General features: G+C 42.2%; 1 protein-coding gene across 2 annotated transcripts in view; it reads left to right on the top strand.

Moving 5' to 3' along the window:
- Positions 1-16,173, top strand: part of PIP5K1B (phosphatidylinositol-4-phosphate 5-kinase type 1 beta) — a 113,089-nt gene that overhangs the window by 76,766 nt on the left and 20,150 nt on the right. For both annotated transcript variants that reach the window (XM_069961874.1, XM_069961875.1), the window contains exons 8-11: positions 11,832-12,037; positions 12,923-13,006; positions 13,145-13,193; positions 15,057-15,141. In XM_069961874.1, coding sequence (XP_069817975.1) covers positions 11,832-12,037; positions 12,923-13,006; positions 13,145-13,193; positions 15,057-15,141 — 424 coding nt within the window. The remainder of the gene's footprint in view (positions 1-11,831; positions 12,038-12,922; positions 13,007-13,144; positions 13,194-15,056; positions 15,142-16,173) is intronic.

The following is a 16,173-nucleotide window of genomic DNA, read 5'->3' as shown; positions in this document are numbered from 1 at the left end:
TATCATTGCTGGTTATTGACTTAGTCTCTGCCTGCTTGTGGATTCTGTTTCTTTGCATCTCCTGACTACTGCTTTGTGTTCTGACTATCCTTGCTAGCTGCCTGCCCCTGACCATATCGCTTGTTTGTTGACTCTGATTATAGGATTGTGATTTTGTACTGTGCTGCCTGATTGTTGTGACCCGGACTGTCGACTATTCTTTATTGTGTTTTGTCTGTCTGTCTTGTCTTTGTGTCCCACCTAGCCAGTGCAGGGACTGCCGCCCAGTTGCTCGCCGCCATCTTAGGGCGGATTGTGGCAAGTAGGTAGAGGGCAGTGGGCGGGGCTGAGCTTAGGGCTCACTGTCTTGTCTTGTCCTGCTGTCCGGTTCCTAACAACCAGCCTTTTGTGTCTGTTCCAGCAGTTAGTGTGACAACTGGAACATTTTACAATAACAAAAATAAATAATAAACACTTTAAAATATTTCACAATTTTACGTTAACTGTAACAACCCGATTTAAAGAAGAATTTATTTTCTAATGATACATTTCCTTCAATTTTATCACTAGCACTGCAATAACAGTGTAAACCCAGCGTACCATATTGTGCTTTACCATTTATTTCTTTAAAACATGACCATGTATAGTACATAATCTACTCAGACAGATATATATATAGACTATAAATGAGGTGTCTATGTTCCTGGACAGTAGTATGGCATTAGTGCATGTCTTACTGATTCAACATAAACATTTAGAAGCAAATATGAGGAGTCAGGAGCTATTTTTAGTAGATAGGTCTTCATTTTAGCTAGCCGTAACATATGAATACAAAGAAACAAAAATTAGAATGACAAACCCATCTCATATGGGAATTATGTTTGTTTAGTCAGAGCCGTATTTGCAATGATTGGTAACTATTGATCCTGTACAGTAAAGTGAATCAGTAAAGACACAGTTGATTGTATTTTATGAAAACAGATCAATCTGGACAGGGAGTAGTGATAGATCTCCCCAGCATGAGAAGACATTTCATTTCCCAATCTGATTGTTCTTATTTCCCTCAGCCAGCAAGTCACCTGTACTCAGCCAGATTGCTTCTTGAATTTCATCTATGTCTGATGAGTCTATTTGGTTTCTTATATTCTTTTTGGTAACTACAGAAAGCACTATTATTGAGTTATAATACTATAAATGCCAACGTAATTGCAGAATTGTAGAATTTAAAGGGGTAGTGCGGCGGTAAAAAATTATTCACAGAATAACACACATTACAAAGTTATACAACTTTGTAATGTATGTTATGTCTGTGAATGGCCCCCTTCCCCGTGTCTCACCACCCCCACCCGTGTACCCGGAAGTGTAGTGCTTTATACATACCTGATCCGTGCCGACACGTGTCCGCCATCTTGTGCCAAACGTCATCTTCGGCCGGCTGGCCCGAACACCTTCGATCTTCCCGAGTGCCGGCCACTTCGTCAACTGCTCAGCCGCGATTGGCTGAGCATAACTGTGCTCGGCCAATCGCGGCTCAACGGCTGATGACGCTGCGTTTGGCACAAGATGGCGGACGCGTGTCGGCACGGATCAGGTATGTATAATGCACTACACTTCCGGGTACACGGGTGGGGGTGGTGGGACACAGGGGGCCATTCACAGACATAACATACATTACAAAGTTGTATAACTTTGTAATGTGTGTTATTCTGTGAATAATTTTTTACCGCCGCACTACGCCTTTAACTTTCATAATGATTTTACATAGTGTCAGGAATGTGCAGTGAGCCTGGTGTGAACTGGGTCTGTTTTTACTTTTTGTCTGACACACCCGCTGTTTTTTCAGTTACACTGCTGGCCTTGGTTGCTGCAGCTGAGCAGTGTGGTTTGATTGACAGATGCCTCTGCCTGTCTGGAACCTTGAGGATCAGAGCGCTGGTCCAATGGGGATCCGGACCGGGCTCTTGATCCTCATAAATGAAAGCAGTGGCCAGTCTCTCACTGCTGGCTATTAGGGTTCATACCCTGATCCCAGCTCCCCCTGTCTACTCCTGCAATCCCCGTTCCTAATTACTCTGCTTGCTTGACTTGTTAAATGACCTCCCGCCTGACCTTTAACTATCCGTTTGATCTCCGATTTTGTACTATGCTGCCCATTATTGTGTTTGTTTGTCTGTCTTGTTCTGTGTTACACTTATTCAGTATAGGGAACGTCTTTGTGGTTATCCGCGGCTGCCTAGGGTCGATTGAGGCAAGTAGGTAGGGACAGTGGGTGGGTTCAGACTCAGGGTCCCACTGTCTTGTCTTATCCCTACCGCCCTGTCCTGACACATTGTCCCTTATTCCTGCTCCTGGCTATTAACATGTACTGAGCACAGAGAGAATAATACCTTTCTCTTTCTAGTGAACATACATGAACAAAAAGATGGCCATCGTGTGTAAAACTCATGTTGGGTATACTGTATATACAAAACACATTACGAAAAGAGAGAAATCGAAAGGGCACTCACTGTGGACAGTTTATTTGTAGTGCAGACTTAAAACTGGTAGGACATACAGAAGTGTCAGAAATAGGCTACATGTTTTCTAGGTGCTTGGCGTCTCCAGCCTACTTCTGTATGTCCTGCCAGTTTTAAGTCTGCACTACATATAAAAAGACATTTTTAATGGAAGGTGAGTGCCCGTTGATCTCATTCTTTTGGATGTGTTATGATGCCCCTGTCTTCTAGAAAGTGATCACCTGTCAGCAATAACACTTGTATCTGCTTTCAACTCTGCACCTCATCCCATCCACCTCTGCCCAGGCCAGGTCATGGTAGTACCAGTGACTGTTTTGTGTGTGTGTGTATATATATATATATATATATATGAGAGAGAGAGAGAGAGAGAGAGGGAGAGGGAGATTTATATTTACTTTTTTTCTCAGTTTAGTGTTGCTCCGTTTTCTGCCTTTCTCTTTATAACATACATTTATCTGCTGCTTAAGTAGTGACAACCTTTTCTGCAGATTTTTACAGAGATTATCACCAATAATGTCAGTTTCTGTACCCAACAGGGCTCACAATTTTTCCTGGGACTCATAAACAATGTTGTCAATATCATAGGGCCCCTACTGTGCCTACATATTTATCTGTTCATAGAGACATATGGCGGATTCTGCAGAAAATATTGTGGCATGTGCTGCCAGACTCCATATGTACGGAAGAATTCTCTAATAGTAGCATTGCTTCCTGTATTGGCATTGTGCAGTACTGAACAGGATCCATGTCACTCTGCTTAGAGTTCCAAAAATGTATTGTAATGTTTGATACCAACCTATAAAGGAACTGTACTATACCCAGCATGACATTGTTTTTGATGGACATACATTGCACATTGATTTGTTACAAAATCTAACAAGTAGTAGGTATAGCCAAGGGGTTTATTTGGAGACAATAAACTATTGGTTAAATTAAAGAGAAATCATATTAGTGTGTCCTACTCATTCTTTACGCAATAGGTTTCTGGCCCCTGGGGGAAAACATAATTTTTTTCTCAGTCTTTTGTGGTTTTCTGATAAACATAATACTGCAATTGTTATGATTCAAAAACATCAGTCTGTTCAGATGTAAAGACGTGTCCCATGTTCCTTTATGAAAATGACATGCAAATTTGGTCACATTCATATTTGAATAGTTGTTAGTTTGAATAACAGACACTTGGCACGGGAATATATTGAGTATATCCTTGTAGTGACAGCATTATGATTATATGTACAGTAGAACCGTACACGTCATACGTATGTAGGTATACAGCAACGCTTCCCCCTTTATTAGAGCTCTTGCACTTGTATAAACAATACATTGCAGACTGATAATCCCTATAGCAGCATTTCATGTGTGTGTGTGTAGCTCTTGTAAACAGCCATGGGAATGAAACCTGGCCCATCTGACCAAGCATCATGTAAGGCCAAACCTATTGAGCTAATCTAAACTAACTTACCAACTTTACCATTCTTTTTATTATGGAGACTTTTTGGTGTATCTCTTATAGCATTTTGTTGACCTAACCCTCGTCTGTATTGATAACAAAGGAGCCGAGGGCCGATATGGAGATTGACTGGTTGTGCAGAGGTAGGACTTCATACAGTCTCTTACCTCCTCTATCCTGTGGATAGGGGAAAAGTTAGTTTTGCCTGGACAACCTCTTTAATATTGTTTATAATTTGCAGTAATACTTCGGTGCTTGATTGCTTCTGAATTTGAACAGTTCGGTATTTGAATGAAAATGTACCGGAAAGTAACGTTCGGAATTAAAATTTGCTCGGTATTTAGCACTGGTGAAGCTTCACATACAGTACAGTACTGTATAAGATTGCTTTTGTGCATATAGTAGTAGTCAGTGCACCACCATCTACCTTTCTTTAAAGTGCTGGGGTGGGGGTGCACTATACAGTAAGGGTATGTTCACACTGAGTAAATTAGGCGGAATTCCTCCTGTCTCAGTGTGCCATAGCGTCTCTATGGGGGAGTACAGAGCGTGTGCATTCTTTGGACGGACGACGAAATCCGTCCATGCATTGAGTGGAGTCTATGACACGGGTGGAGACGTGCGCGTCTGCTGCAATCCGCGAGCGGGCGCAAGTGGTGAATTCCTCAACGGATTTTTCGTCACATTTCTTCAGTGTGCACATACCCTTACTGGATGACCAAAAAAGTTTAATTTGTATACAGTGTTAAGGTGATGATATAATAAAAGGGATATCTGACTCATGATCATAAGTGATTAAAACTAGTGGCCTATTCTTATCCTTAGACGGATCAGCTGTTTAAAGGAGCAGCAGCACAGTTCTGTCCCTTGTCACCAGTATTATAATTTTCTTCATCTTCGTTCAATTCATGTAATAGGCACTAGGCAACAATACCAAGCACTGCTACTACTAAGACTTCAGCGCTATGCTTGGTTAATAACAGTGGTACATGGAGCTCCCGTGAAGGCAGTGGCCTCTTTAAACAGTGGGAGTTCAATAGGGATAGGCCTTAATTTCAAAGAATTACATAATACCTTTAAAGATTGGTATCACACTGGTATACAGTACAAAGTGTGCCCTAATATATTAAATGTCAGACCCCTTTATCGATTATTTTCAAAATGATCCTATAAATATTAGCAGAACTGGTATAATTACAATCTGTGGTCATCTTCCTCCCTTAAAGGGGTAGTGCGGTGGTTAAGAATTATTCACAGAATAACACACATTACAAAGTTATACAACTTTGTCAGGGGCGTAGCTAAAGGCTGATGGGCCCTGGTGCAAAATGTTAGCTTGGGGCCCCCCATCTCACCCGATCAGGCAAAGTCATATCTAACGTTATATCCAATTACTCTAATGTGCCACCATGTTCTAATGCACTGCCACTGCCTCCACCTCATGTACTGCACTACTGCCCCCTATAATTAATGGACTGTACCGTGTCATTGTTGTATTCCAATCTTTGACTCTCCAGCTGAAAAACTACAACTCTCATCATAAACTGCCAGTTGGAAACGATGGGAGTTGTAGTGCTACAACCTGAAGAGCCACATGCTGCAAAACTACAACTCCCATAATAAACTGTCAGCAGGGCACGATGAAGTTTGAACTTCTGCAACCTGGAGAAGTCACCTGATATCACCTGCAGTCCTATGTAACACCACAGATAACAGTGATATCCCTCTGAGTACAGATAATGTAGTAGTCACCTGCAGTCCTATGTAACACCACATAACACAGTGGTATCTCTGAGTACAGATAATGTAGTAGATTTCACCTGCAGTCCTATGTAACAGCACAGATAACACAGTGATATCTCTGAGTACAGATCATGTAGTAGATGTCACCTGCAGTCCTATGTAACACCACAGATAACACAGTGATATCCCTCTGAGTACAGATAATGTAGTAGTCACCTGCAGTCCTATGTAACAGCACAGATAACACAGTGATATCTCTGAGTACAGATAATGTAGATGTCACCTGCAGTCCTATGTAACACCACAGATAACACAGTGATATCTCTGAGTACAGATAATGTAGTAGCTGTCACCTCGGGGCACCCCTACTAAATGATGTTCTACAAAATAAGAAAAGTGTCATACAGGGACTCACAGGTGACATCTTCTTTGATCTGAGGAGTCACTTTCCCTTTTCCTCTCCATCCGGCCCAGTCCTCCATGATGATTCCTTCCAGATATGTTTCATCTTTTCAGAACCTGCGAGACAAACAATTTAGGCTCCGCACATTTCTAGCAACTTCCTTCCCTTTCTCCCTCCTGTCGGCTCCCAAAGTAACTGCGCTGTTTGGTGTTATGTGCAGTAAAGCGAGTAGGAATGTGGGATGCCCCCTGTATGTAGGATCCCCTGCTGTGCCCCCATGAGTTAATAATGCCCCCTGCTGTGCCCCCTGTATGTAGGATTCCCTGCTGTGCCCCCATGAGCTTATAATGTCCCCAGAGATGCCCTTATATACTAATAATGCCCCCAGAGGTGCCCCCATGAGCTAATAATGCCCCCAGAGGTTCCCCCATATACTAATAATGCCCCCAGAGGTGCCCCCAATGAACTAATAATGCCCCCAGAGGTGCCCCCATATACTAATAATGCCCCCAGAGGTGCCCCCATGAACTAATAATGTTCCCAGAGGTTCCCTCATATACTAATAATGCCCCCAGACGTGCCCCATGAGCTTATAATGCCCCCAGAGGTGCCCCTATGAGCTAATAATGCCCCCAGAGGTGCCCCCATATACTAATAATGCCCCCAGAGGTGCCCCCATGAAATAATAATGCCCCCAGAGGTGCCCCCAATGAACTAATAATGCCCCCAGAGGTGCCCCCATATACTAATAATGCCCCCAGAGGTGCCCCCAATGAACTAATAATGCCCCCAGAGGTGCCCCCAATGAACTAATAATGCCCCCAGAGGTGCCCCCAATAAACTAATAATGCCCCCAGAGGTGCCCCCATGAGCTAATAATGCCCCCAGAGGTTCCCCCATGAGCTAATAATGCCCCCAGAGGTGCCCCTATATACTAATAATGCCCCCAGAGGTGCCCCCATGAGCTAATAATGCCCCCAGAAGTGCCCCCATGAGCTAATAATGCCCCCAGAGGTGCCCCCATGAGCTAATAATGCCCCCAGAGGTGCCCCCATATACTAATAATGCCCCCAGAGGTGCCCCCATATACTAATAATGCCCCCAGAGGTGCCCCCATGAACTAATAATGCCCCCAGAGGTGCCCCCATATAGTAATAATGCCCCCATATACTAATAATGCCCCCAGAGGTGCCCCTAAAAAAACAAACATCCTACTCACCTAATCCGCGCTGTGGCTGTAAGCAGCAGCTCTTCCTCCTCTTCTGGCTCCATCTTGCGAGCCGCAGGGACGGGACTTCCCGCAGGCGTGATGACGTCACATGATCACGCCTGCCGGAGAGGTCACATCCCGGCCTCCCATAGGCTGCTGGTATGAAGTGCCGGCAGCCTATGGGAGGGAATACAGGAGGAGGACGCTGACACTTCCTGCTCCTGTATTCTGATCGCTTGTGAGCGGGCGGAACATCAAAGCGATTTCTGCATCCCGAGAAGCTGCGCGGCCGCAGCTTCTCGGGATGCTCAGAGACAAGTGGCAAGGGGTCTGCGTGGGCCCCCCTAGCGTAGGGGCCTGGTCGCCATGGCGACCGCTGCGACCCCTGGTCCATAATAAGATATAAAAGTTCTTAGAATAAAGTTGCACACCCTTTATATAGCACTGCCAGGAGATAACTCCTGTGATAACTTTGTACCATTGTGTTGTTTTACACTTATGCCGATGATGAAGACTACAGTAGATGTAATGTAATGTTGTGATCTATTAGACAGAATGGTCTGTGAGATTGGCGTTCATTTACAAAGCCTATTACATTGCTCAGTATTGTGCAGAGAGGGCTTCACAAATGGTAGCTGAATCAATCATGCAGTGGTTTCCTGCAATCAGTAGTCAGCCACACATCCCCTCTTATGTGCTAGGGCAAGTGGTATATACCCTCCCAGGTCCCAGACTCATGCCTGTTTGAGTAGAACTGTGTAGGTGCAGGTGTAGTGCGAGGAACTACAGAGTCCAGCCTAAGGCCCCGTTCCCACTGAGCAAAGGTAGCGGAATTCCGCGACGGAATTGTCCGCCGCGGAATGCCGTTAGCCTCCCGCTCATAATGGGAGTCTATGGGAGGCGCGCGCTGCTGCTCTGTACGCGCTGAAGAATGAACATGTTCATTCTTCAGCGCGGACAGGGCAGGAGCGCGCGTCTCCCATAGAGTCCCATTATGAGCGGGAGGCTAACGGCATTCCGCGGCGGACAATTCCGTCGCGGAATTCCGCTACCTTTGCTCAGTGGGAACGGAGCCTAAACCTAAACAAGTGCAACTTTAATTTAAAAAATGTATTAAAGGCACAGTACAATAAGCAGTCTCTTCAATAGGGTACAATACAGTTTTAGAATACTGACTGAGATCCCTTGAAGTGATCTGGGTGTTTAGAATACTTTTAGACTTGAGATCACTGCCACGCGCAGGTACACTGAAGAATACCAGAGACGACTTGAATAAATCGCTGCTTTCCTAGCAGGTATACTTGAGACTTGAGATATACTTGAATAGACCTAAGGCCCTATTACAGACACACAAATTTATCTGACAGATCATTAAAGCCAAAGCCAGGAACAGACTATGAACAGAGGACAGGTAATAAATGAAAGATTGAGAATTCTCCTTTTTTAAAATCCATTCCTGGCTTTGTACGGCCAGTGAATGAGGTCAAAACTACCTGATCAGCCAATGAATGAGCATTTGCTTGTTGGTGAGCTGATCACTGACTCTATTACACAGGGTAATATCAGACTGTTTAGGCAATAGAGTTGAGCAAGCAAACTTCTGCATAGTACTGTAAGTGTTCATTTATAGATATGTACAATATTTAGTTTTCTTCTCTAAGGGTATGTTCACACTACGGAACACGCGCGGAAATTTCAAGTGGAGGCCGCGACATGTCAATTCTTTAGGCGCCAGCAGATTGAGCTTGATAATATCATTGAGTCAACGGGACTGGCGGAACTTCAAGTGGAGACCGCAGCACAGTCTCCGCTTGAAGTTTCTGTGCATGTTCCATAGTGGTAACATACCCGAATAACTTCTACCTTCTCTTTAGTATGTTTTGCTCCTGCCCCAACTTCACCTTTACCTCATGCTTCTCATACATATACAGAACAATAAAGCATTTTATGACTTAGGCTATGTTCACACTACGTAAAAGTATGGCCATTGTTGCCATCGCCGTACTTTATGCAGTGTGGAACATTGCCTCTTGTTCTATGGGATACCGGCCAGAGCGTATACACATCGTATACGCTCCGGCCGGGATCCTGTGCGGGGCCGCAAATAACTAACATGTCAGTTTTCTGCGGTCGCAATTCAATGAATTGCGGGTGTAGGAAAGCCTGTCAGTTTACACAATGAAGCAAGCGGCTCCGGATGCTTGCTTCATTGTGTGCTGCGGTAGGTTCTGAGGCGGGCACGCGCTGATGCGCCCGCATCAGAACACTGCGGCCGGAAAAATCATCCGGCTGGTACTTAAGTATGATCCGGTCAGAGACTGGCCGGGTCACGGAACGTCTCATACGTAGTGTGAATATAACTTTAATTGCCACGGTCACAGAAAAAACTTTAGATATGTCATAGAAACATATGAACAGGTTTTATCTGTCAGAGTGTTCAAACAGCGACCAATCAGGAGAACAAGCCACAAGATGTGTTTTCTCGCCCATCTCTTCATCTCGCTTAGGTAGTGTGGGAGATTAGCTCTGTAGAGCAGGGCAGGGAGCAGGTATGGCAATCAGAGACAGTGACAACAAAAGAAATACAGCCTTTACATGCAGACCAAAATGAAATGAATGAACTAAAATGAATTCTGCTCGTCTAAGTTCTAACTTAACACAGGAAATCCTAGCTATACAGGTGACTTGCTACCATAAAACAACACAAGTTGGTACGATACCAGTGTGGTTCAAAGTCCCAGTAGAAGCTTTAGCAGACATCGCACTCTCCACTCCCAGGAGAGATATGCATGCATGACCCCCTCCTGCACACGCAGTGATGAGCAACCTCCAGCACCTGTGCTGACTTGGGCCAGACATGAAAACCCAGACTGGTGAGGAAGGGAATAACAGGCCCTACTACCAACCAAAAAGTCCCACAGCAAGTAGTATGCTATGGGTTTTTAGCTTTCCTGGATTCCTCCATATCTCACCCAGCTTTCCCTGGAGTAGGTATGGACTTCCTGCAACCTAATGCACACGTATGACAGGTTCCCCATTCTCCATTTGTGTCACTATCTCACAGTAGAAACAGAGCTTTTGGTCCTGATCAGTTGCAATGTGAACACTTGGTGATGTTTTTTTTTTTTTTTTTTTTTTTTGCTGACAGGTTCATTATGAAGAAGTCAGTCAATTATTTAAGAAATGTCAACATCATAAATGTAATATACAGTTCATTTAGTGTACATATGTTTCCTTTCACACTGTATTTGCTTTAGATTACAGTGGTTGAATATAGCAAATGTAGGGTATGTAACAGTACACTGATATCTAGCAACAAAAAATCTTTCAAATCAACTGTTGCCAGAGATTTGTAATTTACTTCTATTAAAAAAATCTCGTCTTTCAGTACTTATCAGCTGCTACCGGTATTCCCGTAAGGGGCAGAGGTGGCGGCAGACAGCATTGTGTCAGACTGGATTATATCACTTCCTGCAGAACATACAGAAGCTGATAAATACTGTAAGACTAGAGATTTTTTTTATAGAAGTAAATTACAAATCTCTGGCACTTTCTGACACTGGCTGTTTTGAAAGAATTTTTTTTCTGGAGTAAAGTAAAGCATCTATTTGACCAGAAAGGGAAAATGCTGTGGCTATATTGCTTCATCTTAGAGCAGCACGTTTCTGCTAGAACCCTGTTTTTATTTATTTATTTATTTATTTTGCACTTTCAAAATCTGTATATTTCCCAGTAAATAAAGTGATCAAAAGATGCATTTTTAGGATATGTTCCCTCACCAGTCATTTTGCTCAATATTTTTCAAAGAAAAACAGGAGTGGGTTGAAAACAGAGAAAGATTATATTCACTATGTTTTGTTTTTTTTACTTTAAAAGTTTTTTATATTAAGTGTTTGCATATCAAACATATGAAACAGACACAAGCCCATAAACTTGCTGCAATAAAGTGATATATGGTATTAGCAAAATACCCTAACAATGGTTTCAGTTAACAGAAGCATAAAAAATTAGGTAGAGCAGCAAGTAAATAATAGTTAATTGCAGACAAAAATCACTTAAATGAAACCTGTCAGCCCCCCCAGACAGGGCCCGGCATACATACCGACTCCCGCGCTTCCTGCTCCCAGTCTCAGTCCCACTGCGGAGATATGGCTGCCGGTTCATCTGCACACTCAATATGCAGATGAGCTGAGATGAGTCCGATGGTGATTTGCCATGAAATGGACTCATCTCTTCTGCATATTGAGCATGCAGATGAGCCGACGGCCATATTTCCACGGTAGGACCAGGACCAAGAAACGAAGGAGAAGCAATGCGATCTGGGACTCGGCACTGGAACTGGGGAGGTAAGTGGACGACGCTGGCCTCATCCACCTCCTCCCCGGCCATTCTATCTAAAACAATCAGGGAACTATTTTTTATATATTTTTGCTGAAAATAATTCTAAAACATCCCTATGTTAATCTAACGTGGACAAATTTCTGGATGGTGCTTTGCAACCATAAATGAGTGTTTTGTCTATTTTAACAGGTGTTAGAAAGTTTCAAGATTATGGACTACAGCCTGCTGCTTGGAGTTCATGTACTTGACCGTCCGCCTAAAGAGAAAGAGGGAGAGACTTCTCAGTATTCTATTGACAATAAACGACCGTCAGTACAGAAGGTCCTCTATTCCACTGCATTGGAGTCTATACAGGGTCCTGGGAAGGCTGTTGATGCTGTCACAAAGGAGAACACGTAAGGATTTTTTTTAGCTTTTATAAAGGTTTTGAAGTTCTGCAGCTTTTTATGATTCCAGCCAACATTCTGAATTGACAAACATACAGAACAGGATTTGATCAGCCAGACTTTAAACCAAGAGAAAGGCTATGTTCACGCAACGTTTTTTTCAGCTCTGTTTAAAATGACGTCCGTCATTTTGAGTCTAAAATAACGGACGTCATTTAGCTGTCTGGCCTCCCTTTAGTGCAATGACTGTTTTTTGTATACTATTCTAGTTTGGGGTTACTAATTGGACTTTGGGTCTTAATTTAAAAGTCCATTGAATTTAATAGTAAAAACGGAGGAAAAAGAAAAACTGCGTGTGAACAACTAATAAAAAACGTCCGCTGTTTCCAAAAGATGTTCGAAAATAATGATCATGTTCATTATTTTGACGTCCACGGTAAAAACGTCCGTTATTCAATACACTGTGTGCATTGGACGTTCTTCTTTCCATTGACTTCAATGTACTACCATTGCAGTCAGTTACATCGTGGCAAAAACTGACTTTTTTTTAAATAGCAAAATCAGCCACCTTTTCTCTATTTTTGACGTTGTGTAAACATAGCCAAACAAAGACAACTTGGCCAACTTTAAGGACGGTCAAGATTATAATAGACAAACTGGGAAGGCAAAATTAATAATAACGATTAAGAATAAAGATAAAGATATATAAAGTAATTATAGTCATTGGTTTGGGAACAGTAAAGATTTAAACTGGGAGTGTATGATCTATTGTTATTTTAGGCATATTCAGTTTATACACAGTTATTGCAAAACATGGACTGCCCCTTTAAGATGAAAGTAATTTTAATCCACTTATTATGATAATATGACAACCTCTTCTTGATTCTTGACTAGGATGGGTGGTATTCCTGCAAAGAACCACAAGGGAGAGAGAATCCTGCTTTTTATGGGTATTATCGATATTCTCCAATCTTACAGGTAAATCACGCACTTGTCTTTCACAGTTTTTTTTTTCTCTCTTTTTCACCATCAAAGGTAAATCGTTCTCTCTGCTTTAAGCAATTTGTGACAGTTATGCATTAATACTTATGACGTCATATGGTGTTTTGCCTTTAGGTTAATAAAGAAATTGGAACATTCGTGGAAAGCATTAGTTTACGATGGGGTGAGTTTTCATTATTTAAAAAATGTTTACTAGAAGCGTACATTGTTGGCTTTCATTCATCCTCTCTCTGTGACGTGTTCGCCAAGCTTGGATTTTATACATTTAATAGAAAGTGTTGTCTTATGTCTCTCTTATGCCTTCTTGGGCATATAGATGACATAAATGGAGTCTTCTACTCAAGCATCTAATCTAGGAGCCAAGGAGGGGACTTCCTGTAAGAAGTTCTCCTTCTCTGGGTAAACAAAGTCCATCTATGCCTCACATAATGAAGGGCTGGCATGTAATGCTACATTGTATGGCCAGAAGTGGAATCACCTGTGATAAAAAGGATTTTAAAAACAAGAACAGCTTGGATTGTCTTAATGATAAATCTTCTGTAAGGAAATCTTCAGTATATGATGTTAGCATTCCCAAGGACTGAATTGGAGAAACGGAAATTTTTTTGAGATGACTACCTAAAATTGCATTGAAACGTGGTCTTTTGGGGAAGGGGCAGCCTCCTCAGAGAAGTTGGCCAGTATGCAAAATATATATTGGAAATTAAAACTTTTTATAGAAATCTTTTGGGGAGGTTTTAGTGTATCATTAAAATGTATTGTGTATAATTAAAGGGGAACTATCAGAATGTTAGACAAATCTAACCTGCTGATAGCGCCCAGGACACTGAGGAGGAAGGTGTCTGTCTTATCTTCCTCCTCGGCGCCAATCCCGTGCTGTTAGTGGGAATAATCTTCAGCAGGGAGCACTGTTAGGAGCATTGCCTCGTCCACACATCATAATCCAGCCTTCACTCCTCTGATAATCAATATTGTGGGCGGGCCAGGTTACTGTAGGGGCGGGGCAGTGCTCCATACAGTCCTCCCGGACAAAGATTACGCCGACTAATGGTCCATTTACACAGAAAGATTATCTGCCAAAGATTTGAAGCCAAAGCCAGGAACAGACTATAAAAAGAGATCAGGTCATAAAGGAAAGCCTGAGATTTTTCCTCTTTTCAAATCCATTCCTGGCTTTGGCTTTAAATCTTTGGCAGATAATCTGTCAGATAATCTTTCTGTGTAAATAAACCCTAACAGAGCGGGACCGGTGCCAAGGAGGAAGGTAAGACACATACCTTCCTCCTCAGCATCCCAGGCGCTATAGGGGGCTATGAGCAGGTTAGATTAGTCTAACCTACTGATAGTCCCCCTTAAATGTAAGTGTATGACTTATTTAGAGAGCTAAGATATAGGCAACTAAAATTTTCCCTGCTTCTCTTATTCACCTACCAGAATATTTTGAACAGTTTCACAAGATTCCACCCACCATTTTTGTTGTTTCCATCCAGTATCATTTAAACCTGAGCTCTAAGTATTCCAGTATTAACACTTAAAACAATAAATAGTCCAGGACATTGAATGACGTACTGTACATAGACAAATATTTGTTCTTGATGAAGCCTTGTATGGCAACATAACTTCTAGTTGCTAGGAGAGGTTCTCTGTTAAAGGATTTAAGTCTGAACTTAAAGTTGACAATGTAGTTTCCATTATGCTTGCTTATTCTTTAAAGTTATTATTACTCTTTGGAACATATTTTATACTTAGCCATATCTTAGTACGTCCCATCATGGGTCAAAACAGGGCACGGTCATACAAGCCAATATAACTTGCTGGGCAGATGGGCTTTATTTCCCCGTTAAATCAGTACACTGGATTTACTTTATAAAAATCCCCTAGGGAGCTGAGCGAAAATCTTGTATAACAGGATTTGCTTTCACAAGAATTTCATTGGGGGGAAACTGTTCTCATGGGCTTATCAGTGGAATTTGCATTAGCAGGATTTACTGTTTTATAACATGAATGCTTGTTATTTTCTTTCTAGGACACCGTATCAGTCCATAGGCCAAGTTTTTATGCAGATAGATTTTTGAAGTTTATGAATGCCAGGGTCTTCAAGAAAGTCCAAGGTAAAGAAAGGAGACTATAGTAGTTGCTGTGTTTTTCAGGCTACAAAAAAAACCCCTGGAAATTATTAAACAATAGCTATGTGGTATATCTACTATATAAAAAATTTTTACTGTTTACACAACTTGAAACGCTTTTCTAACTTGTAATGCATACATTTAGTTTTAAAAAGTAAAGTAATTTTAGTGCATTGAGCGTCTGACAATTGTTATAATATTAAAGAGGACACAACAATCTTATTAGTAACTTACAGTTATTGGTATTAATAGGTATAACCTTAGAGGACTGTATGGATAGGCGGTGGACAGATGGCAGTCACTCAAAGGTCCTTCTGACATATAGGAAGACACCAGTTTGAAATGACAAATTGTAGGTGAGGTATAGAGATTAGGGAACCTTGAATATGCTCAGGTTCATCTGAACCCAAACGCTGTGCATTTGATTACCGGTGGCAGAAGAAGATGGGTGCAGCCCTAGGCAGTCCTTGGCCTATGGCTGTATCCATGTTTTCCAGGCAGATTTAGGGCTGTACACAACTTCTTCAGCCACCGTTAATCAAATGCAAGCTAGAGAAAGGGGAGGACCCTGAAACATTAGTGAGAATAGTAATTTGGTATCCTATGTTTATTGCTGCTATTTGAATATAGTATACCGCGACTAGCAACTTGGTTGTAGTTGGGCACTAGTCACAAAGTGCAGATATTGGCACGTTTGCATTGTTTTGCTTCACTGGAGTATATACCCTGGATATTCTTTAAGCATTCTCTCTGTAGGGGGCTCCTCACTACTCTAGAAAAGGTGCTGTGGAAAGGGATGAGAGGACAGGTGAGAGGGTTGATAGGGGATAGTGCTGCTATGAGTTGGTGAGTGGTAGAAAGAGTTGAAAACTGCCAGTCAGGTAGATGAGTGAGAATACAGCAGGATTGATGCATTTAATTTGTCACTGGTGGAAGGTTATTCATTGCTGCACTGCGTTGTTGGTTTGTCACTGAAAAGTAATACACACTCTCTGGTGTTTCTTTGTCTCAGATGGA

The sequence above is a fragment of the Dendropsophus ebraccatus genome, chromosome 3 (genome assembly GCF_027789765.1).
Source record: "Dendropsophus ebraccatus isolate aDenEbr1 chromosome 3, aDenEbr1.pat, whole genome shotgun sequence".
Taxonomy (NCBI): Eukaryota; Metazoa; Chordata; class Amphibia; order Anura; family Hylidae; genus Dendropsophus; species Dendropsophus ebraccatus.
The sequence above is the reverse complement of the archived record's forward strand: the minus strand, read 5'-3'. Positions and strand labels throughout refer to the sequence as shown.